The sequence below is a fragment of the Branchiostoma belcheri genome, unplaced genomic scaffold (assembly GCF_001625305.1).
Source record: "Branchiostoma belcheri isolate BF01 breed outbred unplaced genomic scaffold, Haploidv18h27 scaffold242, whole genome shotgun sequence".
Lineage (NCBI taxonomy): Eukaryota > Metazoa > Chordata > Leptocardii > Amphioxiformes > Branchiostomatidae > Branchiostoma > Branchiostoma belcheri.
In genome coordinates this window covers 62,201-72,163 of record NW_017803846.1, presented here as the reverse complement: position 1 = coordinate 72,163, position 9,963 = coordinate 62,201, and the positions used below count along the sequence as shown (strand labels likewise).

General features: G+C 42.1%; 1 protein-coding gene across 1 annotated transcript in view; it reads left to right on the top strand.

The window, feature by feature from the left end:
• The window catches only part of LOC109471238 (regulatory-associated protein of mTOR-like), an 81,542-nt gene that overhangs the window by 14,694 nt on the left and 56,885 nt on the right, over nt 1–9,963 (top strand). Inside the window, exons 5-7 of the mRNA XM_019770516.1 lie at nt 3,690–3,830; nt 5,008–5,140; nt 8,543–8,641. Of these exons, the coding sequence (XP_019626075.1) occupies nt 3,690–3,830; nt 5,008–5,140; nt 8,543–8,641 (373 nt within the window). The remainder of the gene's footprint in view (nt 1–3,689; nt 3,831–5,007; nt 5,141–8,542; nt 8,642–9,963) is intronic.

Sequence of the window (9,963 nt, the reverse complement as noted above, 5' to 3'; positions counted from 1 at the left end):
TTTAGACAAAAAATTTGTTGCGTGACAGTATGCAAATCTTGCATCACAGGTCCGCTGTACGCATCTCTGATTGGTTGTTGTGGCAGTAACAGAATGTAACGCACGTGTAAAAAAGCTTTTCTTTGTTTGGATATAAGCGCTAAAACGCTATTTTCCACAGCTACACATTGATACTCTAGTGAAGAAATGCATAATCAAAAGAATCACTGAGGAAAATATATACATATTCTATAAGCAAATTTATGGCAAAGGGAAATGCAAGGCCATGCATGTGTACTTTACAAAAACCCCCCCTCCTCTCCCAGTCTTATACATTGACGGCCATGCACTTCAAGAAGTCTCTGTAGCCAAGCTGTTAGGGGTCATGGTGCAATCTGACCTCAAATGGAACACGCATGTAAACCACATCACCAGTCAAAGCAGCAGACGTCTCTTCCTCCTACGACACCTGAAAAGGTTCAGACTACCAGTGTCTGACCTGGTGACTGTGTACGTAAGCTACGTACGTCCCCTGTGTGAATACGCATGCCCTGTCTGGGGCCCCGGACTGACTTCCACACAGACAACCCAGATAGAGAACATTCAGCACCGGGCATGTCGTATCATACTTGGCAAAGACTACTCCCGGTACCCGGATGCATGCAGTCTCCTAGGTCTACCTTCACTTCAGCAAAGACGTCAACACCTGATCCTGAAGTTCGGACGCGGTCTGATGGAGTCCCCGACATTCAGACAGTGGCTGCCTCCTACTCGAGGAGAGACCAGCGGTAGAGACACTAGATCTAGCTACAAACTGAACACGGTCACTGCCAGAACTGAGAGATTTAAAAACAGTGCAATACCACATATCGTGCGACTACTGAATGGAGACTGAGATTACCATTTTAGTGTCCAAAGACTTTTAATGCAACCTGTACCTGTGTGCAAACCTGACATTTTAAATGAATTATGTTTTAAGTTAAACGTATTTTATATTAATAATAATGACGAATAATGATTTTAATGTAACTTTTTATTAATCAACCAATGATAAATATGTAATTGTCAGAGCAATTCAGGTCCCAATTACACGGGACCTGCCATTCTGTACAAATGAATATGTGACAAATAAACCATTAATATATGGCGTCTTCGGCGAGATTTTGGCATTACATTATCCTGGAAGTATGCCAAAGTCGCCTTTGGTTCACGCTAGCATTTCTACCCAGAAAACAAAGCAAAAACTCATGACAGACTTCTACATAAACAAGGTGTTTGTCCAAAACCGCGCCTCAGGTAGCGCACAGTTCTGGACACACGATAGCCTTGTCCCAAACTGTGCCTGGGCATGGTCTGGGACACTCGGTGCGTGTCCCAAATCACGCCTGGGGACTGAGCACAGTTCGGGACACGCGATGGCCTTGTCCCAAACCGTGCCTGGTACTGCCAATCACTATGATTGACAGCACTTCCGGGCACGGTTCTGCACAGTCAGGCTGTGTCCCGTTCTATGCCCGCCCAGGCACGGTTTGGGACAGGCACAGTTTGGGACACAACAGTCCCCCATCTGAATCAAAGCAGAGATAGGTGGGAGAAGATCGTTAAATTTCTAACACAAAAGGTCCACTGCAGCGTCATAGGGACCCCCCACGAGGCCCGTTTTCGAACTTGAGCTTGGCCTCTACAATGGTAAGCTTGCCTACCAAAAATCATGAACATCTAATTTAAACATACTCAAGTTATTTTGCTAACAAGCCACAAACACAAAAAGTCCACTGCAGTGGTGTACGGACCCCCCACAAAGCCCAAACTTGCACTTGACTTCGGCCTCAACAACAGTAATCTGCCTGCCCAAAATCATGGACGTTGAATCATGCCTTTAAGAGTACACAATACGGCGGGACAATTCCATATATTAGTCTTTCTGACGAAGACAATAACTCCTGCAAAAGAGAACCAAGTGACATTTTCTAGATACCAGCAATTATATTTTTCATCAAAACATTTGTAGATATGTCCGATGTGTCCGCATTTCAGCCGGTCATACATGCACTCGCAAAGATTTTTATCGGGTGGTACGTGGTTGACATGGCCAGTGCTATCGCGATTCGGGCGCCCTAAAATCAGCACCACAGACAATCCAGTTGAGGCCATCCATCACATGATAGTAAATGACAGATGTGACACTGTCCAACCTGTAACAGGTTCATTTGCCTGAATTGTGGCTCAGTTCACAATGTTTTGTTGGACATATTGGAGATGAGAAAGCAGTCTGTAAGGTGGGTGCCTAGAACGTTGTCTGAACATCAGAAGCTAAACAGGCTGGACATTTCAAGGAACGAATTTAGTCCATCAAGGCAATTTACTCAAACGATTTGTAACCCAAGATGAGACATGGGTTCACCACTTTCACCCCAAATCATAACACCAGAGCAAATAATTGATGAAGAACGGTTCCCAGCATCCCAAGCGAGTTTCACCCATTGACAAGGCTTTGGCCTCTGTTTTCTGGGACAGTGAGGGGGTAATCATTATTGACTACCTGCAAAAGGGTCAGACCATCAATGGGGTGTACTGTGCACCAGAATTGTGACAGTTGAGGGCAACAATCACAGAGAAAAGGGTGATTGTTGCCCTCAACTGTCACAATTCTGGTGCACAGTACACCCCATTGATGGTCTGACCCTTTTGCAGGTAGTCAATAATGATTACCCCCTCACTGTCCCAGAAAACAGAGGCCAAAGCCTTGTCAATGGGTGAAACTCGCTTGGGATGCTGGGAACCGTTCTTTTGTCAAAGCTCTGAGTTGACGTGCTAACAATGCACCTGTCCACACAGCACAGGGGTCAGTGGCAGCAGCGAACAAATGTGGCTTTGAAGTCTTACCCCACCCTTCCAATTCACCTGACCTAGCACAGTCGGACTTCTACCTGTTTCCTAAACTGAAGTTCCACTTAGTACATATAATACATGGTCAACGTTTTGATGGTGATGATGGCGTCATTGATGTGCATGGTTTAGGCATTTTTAAGGGCTTCAGACGTAATATTCTTCCACAAGGGAAAGGAAAGCTGGAACATCACTAGAGTAAGTGCATTGAAGTTAGAGGGGACTATGTTAAAAAACAGTGTAAGAAAAATTTTTCTGCCATCATGTTTTTTGGGAGGGGCCGAGAACTTTTGGATCAACCCTCGTATTATCTTTGATATCAGTACTATAACTTGAATAATTTTGATACTCAACATACGTAACATTACATTTGTTAAGAATAAAGTTGATTTGGAGTGATTTGTGGATCACGTGTGTTGTTTATTTTCGCTTGAACTCGAGGTCCATCGTGAATGCATGTGGGGAGGGGGGTACACTTACGCAAACATATCTGCGGGAAAATAGATTTGTGGTACAAAGCTCCCTGCGAATTCCGCAAATCTAAATATACCGCGGAAATTTGTAGACTGACAGTATTTCACAAGAATTATCGTAAAGTGGAACTCGTTGCAACCAAACACAGTTGGGGCATCATCACTAGAAGGCTTTAAGCAACTCAATGTACAAAGCATTGAGTGTAACAAGTTTTTCAGTATGATATAGCTAGCTGCTAAATTAGGTACTTGCAGTTCTTGGCAAAGCCAAGAAAAGTTGATAGTTAACGTGCAGTCAAAACACTAAGGGTAAATGTTGAAGATCTAGTAAATGTTTTCCTACTTTAGGTGAGAGCTGCAGCTGTCTATGCTCTTGGTTGCTTCATTGGGAACTGTTCAGAGAGAACTGACCATGCCAACACCATTGACCAAGGAGTGGGGATGAAGCTCACTGAACTAGCTCAGGATGGAGCTGTCATTGTTAGAAAGGTATGCTCACCATTTCTTGTCCATTGTCTGATTACCTTTGACAAGAAAGTTATGTTTTTAAAGCTATTTGTTTGTCTTTCTGTCTGCCTATGAACAGCTTAACTGCAGAAATTGTTGGTAGATCGTATTGATATTTGGCATGTGAGTACATGTTAGGTGTTGGCAAAATAAAAAAATTGATATGATAGGTTATGGACTTCTAGCACACTCCAGAACTTCCAGTTTGGAACTCTAGTGTTTTGACCTGCTTTGGTCATGATATTTGGATGGCAGATGTAGGACACGTAGCTCTTGACCAAAGTGCAACTTTGGTCAAGAGAGTTGGGCCTCTTAGGAGCTTTTTGGAAGCCATATGATGTCAATAATACAGCAGTTCCCAACGATAGTCAATCTGATAGGTTCAAGGAACAAAGAGATTTAGACCAAACCTACACTCTTCTGACGTTAGGGAACATTGCATCTTGCCAATCATTCCGAGATTGGCAAGTTCCGAGATCTCATACCTCCATGCAATATGGGCTTCACATGTAAATGTAAATTTCTTCTTTAATTGAATTATGCAAATGACTTCTACATTAACATAATATATGCACCGTGATGTTAACTTTTGATTAACTTACACATCTCCCAAGTATGAAATCCCCATCATTTACCACTAAGGCATAATTTTCAGATTAATTATGCAAATTAGGTCCATATTTGCATAATTGATATCTGGTGATATTCCACCTGCCATAGATTATAAACATTACATGTATCAAAGTCCCATGATGCAAAACACTGGAATTACAGAATTTCCTAATTAATTATGCAAATGAAGTCATAATATGCATAATTTGCATCCAATAAATAAATGTAGATCTTTGTCTAAGCTACCCACATACCAAAAATCATACAAATATATTGTTCCTTTGTGAATTTATCTGCTCTGAAAGGTTTCGCCAGTAACCCCCCCCCCCTGCAGTTCCAGAACAAGCTGCTAGGGGGACCAAACCCATATCACTTATTACTGGCAGGAAAAGCTATCCACCACTCAAAAATCAAGACCATAGCATGTCCAGGACAAAACACACACGTGCGCACACATACACACACCTTACATACATTGTACTACACACCAAAAAATGTTTTTCAAATGCTTACATTCCTTCCCATACATGTGTACATCTACCAACAGGAGCTGGTGGTTGCTCTTCATCAGTTGGTGTTGCAGTTTGAGAGCAACTTTGCATCCATCGCATTGCACTTCATCGAAGAGGAGAGACAGAGAGAGCAGAGCCAGGCGGTGCTGGGAGCAGCTGTAACACCGGGTGGGTGGACTGTGGTAGTTGGTGGATCTCCTAGCTCATCAGTGACTTCAGGTACTTCATGTAAAATGGAGTAAAGTCACATAATTCTTTACTTTAGCATAATTCTGCTCAAAGAGTTAAGTTTAGAGGTTATTGCAAGGAAGGCTTCCTCCACATACAATCATTTTGCTCCAAAAAGTTTGGGGACTTACATGTAACTGTTTTCTGACTGTCATTTCTTATCAATTATTCCTTGCATTTCAATTGTGCTGAGTGTATCATATATATCATCAATAAGCTTGTTTATCTCCCTTTATGAGAAGAATGTACTTCTTATGCCTACTTCTTGGCTTTGTCAGGTTGACAAAGACTGTTCTCTCCATATTTTTTACTTCATCTTGTTCATTAAGATCGTGCATTTGTGAGGGCTGACTGTATGAGTGGGGTGCAAAAAAAGTGCTGAGATTTCTCTATTCTGCCAAGCTTGGTATGTAAGTCCCGTAACCGTGAATGGTCGTACATTGTAATGGCATCATGACAGCCAGCAGCATGTCTAGACTTGTCATGATGTTTCTATAGGCTTATAATCTACCAGTCAGTAAAATGAATGACATATTAATGACACTTAGTGTTTTGAGTATCAACATCTGTTACAGCATATCAGTATACATGTAGCAGATAATAGAAGCACCTCTTAAACATTACACTAATTTACAGTGAGAAATTTCACTTCTCTGCAATGTTTGGACAGTGTATCTGGATAAGATGTGGATATAGAATGAACTTCAAGGTTGAATGAAGTTGTGTCATGAACCCTGTCATGATTTCGTTCTCAATTACATGTCACAAGTGTTTCATAGTCCTATTATCGAACAAAGCAGATTTATAGAATTTCCTCATTAATTATGCAAATTAGCTCCTAATATCTGATTATTCAAGCATCACTTCAGCTACCTACATACCAAAAATCATGACAATCCGTCAACCGGTTCTTGAGTTATCATCCTTCGAAAATTTTTCAACAAATGCTCAAGGGGGCCCAAACTCGTGTCACTTCTTCCCTAGCCCAAGAGCTATCGGTCATTTAAAATTCGTGACCCTAGCATGTCCAGATCGCGAGATATCAAAACTGGAAGTTCTGCTGCAGTACCAACAAAAGCCGCCAGAGGGCCCAAAATCTAATCATTTCTAGGTCTCATCAAGACCTACCCACCTACCAAGTTTCAAGACAATGCATAGTAAGCTTCTTGAGTTATGCTGTTCACAGACAGACGGACAAACAGGCAGACAAACAGACAGACGGACAAACACTACTGAAAACATAACCTTCTTGGCGAAGGTAATAACAAAGAGAGTAGTACATGTATGATCATAACAAACAAGGATATGCAGTACATGTAGTTGGTAATTGTGGAATATGGAAATTAGGTTGAGAAAACCACAAAACGTGTCAAGAAAATTATTCAGGAATTTGAATTTGAACAAGATGAGGTGAAGTCTATCAATATCAAAGATACGTTGTATTCAAAATCCAGTGCTTTGTAAATGGGAGAAGGACATTTTGGAAGAAGGACGTTTCAGGACATTTTTTGTACATGTACGGTGGATGTTTTGGCCACATGCCGGGGACCTTTCGGCCTCATTATTTATTGACAATACTTAATTTTCACATTTTCAAAGTTGTGTGTGTGTGTGCGCGCGTGCGTTTGTGTGTGTGTGTACATGTGGAAAAAATGTCTCATTCAGAATCATTTTTTGTAATTAGTCACACAAACTTTATTTGATCTGGCCCTACCCCACGTGACCCAGTCTCACGTGACAGCCTTTTCGGTTTTAGTTTGGCTCCCACAGCCACGTTTTTGGTTGCTCTGCAAAATTCAGCGTTTTTGTCTTCATGGAGCAGTATAGGGACTCTAAGAAGTCGCGTGGGCGATGTTCAGTGTGCAGACGACCTGTCAAGGGACACATCGGTCCGTGTGGACCCGGGAATTGTTTCCTTGAGCAGGCGGAAGGATCGACGTCGTCGGACGAGGAGTTCTATTCACACATGAAGAATGGCCCCCACATGCAGAAGTCTCTCCACAAGTTACGTCAGAAAAGCAAGGTGGCAGACTTCGTGAGAGAAGGTTGGTCTGAAAGCACTTCTGAGGACTCGGAGGCAACGCAGATTCAGCATTCTCAGTCACTGCCGCTCGGTAACCCTCCAGCCGCCAACACAGCCAACAGCACAGCCGCCAGAGGAGGGGTGCGCGCCAAGAGTGAACCACCCCGGCGTGCTTCGCCACAACGTTCAACCAAGACAGGAGAGCCGTCCCGTTCCCGCCAGCGTGACGTTCGTGATCTGCGGGCTGACAAGGAGTTGGTGCGGGAGGTGGATAAGATGCTGGAGGGAATGCTGGTTTCTCTGCCCAGAGTTTCGAGAAAGACTGCGTCTCAAGACAAGCGTGATCCCTCCTCGGGTTCAGAAGGCAGCATCCACAGGAGATCGGATTACACGCATAGCCATGGCCAGCGCCGCCATAGAGAGCACAGGGAGCAGTCTGACAGAAAGTCGCGCAGCAGTACCAGGAACCCGAGAAAGACGGCGAGGGAGTTAGTTGACTCCGACACAAGCCCGCTGTCACGTCCGTCAAAGTCGCGCCACAGTGCGAGGAAACCGAGGAAGAAGATGGCTTATAAACACACATCGAGGGATTTAGTCAACACTAGTCATTTCCTTTTTGTGATACGTTTCATACTCACAAAAAAAACATTTTCTTCCACAAGAATATTAATGGAATAAAACTATAATGCAAGGTTGCCAGTTTACAGACCTAAAGGAAGGTCTATAAAACCATTTTGCTTGGCGAGCACATATTTTTAGATAGCAGCACTTTCGATGAAGATCTCGTTCGATGAAGGGCAAGGGTTTCCACAATCTCCCCATGCTTTCAGCACATATATAGTCACATACTACCAGTAAACAACTGCTGTACATTTCTACAAAGAACACTAAACCCATGCACTCCCCATCAAAAATGAGAATAACCACGGCCTACATTGTATAGTCACCCCCCAATACCTTACATAGAAACATCAAGCAGTGTTCTTAACACTTGAGTCTCTCGTGTTTGTAATTCTGGGGGTATTAATGAGGTTGCACTAGGCTTTCTCCCCCAACACCCCGTATTGAAAAGGAAAATAGTCATATAAGTACATGATGAATAAAGGATGGATACAAACAACATGGGCACTAGTAACTATACTGTAGAACACACACTAAAGTTACTAATAGATATATTTCTGTCTTTGTGACGTTCACTTTGTCTTCTGGACTCTTCCTGTGTAATGCCTTTATCTTACTACAAATGATTAATACAGTTGAAGTTAATTTTGCATGGACTAGCAATCACAATAATCAGTCTATTGCATGGCTTACTGCAGCAGTCTCATCCAGCACCCCGCAGCTGATGTCTCCCCGCAGCAGACTCTGGCTACAGACTAGTTATAGTGACAGCATGTCAGGAAGTTACCCTAGCAGTGGTAAGACGTCCCAAAGTTTGTGTTTCTGTCATGATTGCTTTCAGTTGCTACTTACAATATACAATTGTAGTAGTTCTCAGGGACAAGTTTGGGGTTAGTTCTAAATGAAAACTAATACGTCTGAACTGAAGTGCTAAGAAATGTAGGGAAAAATTCACTAAAAATTCATTAAAAGTTTGGTTTTTTAAAACACCCTTACAAGATATTTCCCATGGCTTGAGAAAAAGCATTCAAGCCATACCCATTTCATTTACTTGGTTCTCGGATTTGCCTACTTCTTATTTTTTCCGATTTGCCAAAAAAAAAATTTACAGACTCTGCCTCAACTCTAAAATGCTCATGTTTTGGCCAGAACAGTTGAACAAAGTCCCCCTTCTCTTCAGGGTTGTTACAGTTTTCCCATCCATAAAATCAGTCTGCTTTAGTGTAGGAGACTGTGGATTTAGTGGCATAACTCTTCAAGGCATAGATTGATGTTCAGGCAGGTTACCGTTGGGGAGACCAATGTCAAGTGCAAAAATGGGCTTCATGGGGGGTCCCTACGTCACTGCAGTGGACCTTTTTTGTTTCTTGCTTGTTAGCAGGATAACTCAAGTATATTTAAATGGATGTTCATGATTTATATTGTAACATCTACTGGTTCTTAAGCTATCTATCCTATTTTGAATATAGCGTCCTTGCAGTTCCAGAGCAAGCCGCTAGGGGGACCAAACTTATTCTTCCCCAGAACAAGAACTACCTATCATCCAAATTTCATGACCCAAGCCAGAAGGTCAGCTGCAGTACCATAAGAAGCCACTAGGCAGTCCAAAATCTAATCATTTTGAGGTTTCAGCAAGAAGTACCCACCTACCAAATATCAAGTTAATCCATCAAAGCCTTCTCAAGTTATCATGTTTACAGACACACACACACGAACGCCACTGAAAACATAACCTTCTTGGCAAAGGTAACAAGAGTTCCGAGATCTCATACCTCCATGAAATATGGGCTTGATATGTAAATGTGAATTTCTTCTTTAATTACGCAAATGACCTCTGCATTAACATAATATATGCATCGTGATGTTAACTTTTGATTAACTTAAAGATGTCCCAAGTATGACATTCCCATCATTCACCATTGAAAAATCATAGATTTTTTGCATTAATTATGCAAATTAGGTGATCATTTGCATAATTAGTATCTGTTGGTGTTCCATCTGCCATAGGTTACATGCATTACATGGTATGAAAAGTTCTATAATGTAAAACACTGTAATTATAGAATTTCCTCATTAATCATGCAAATAAAGTCCTCATTTGCATAATTTGCAGTTAATT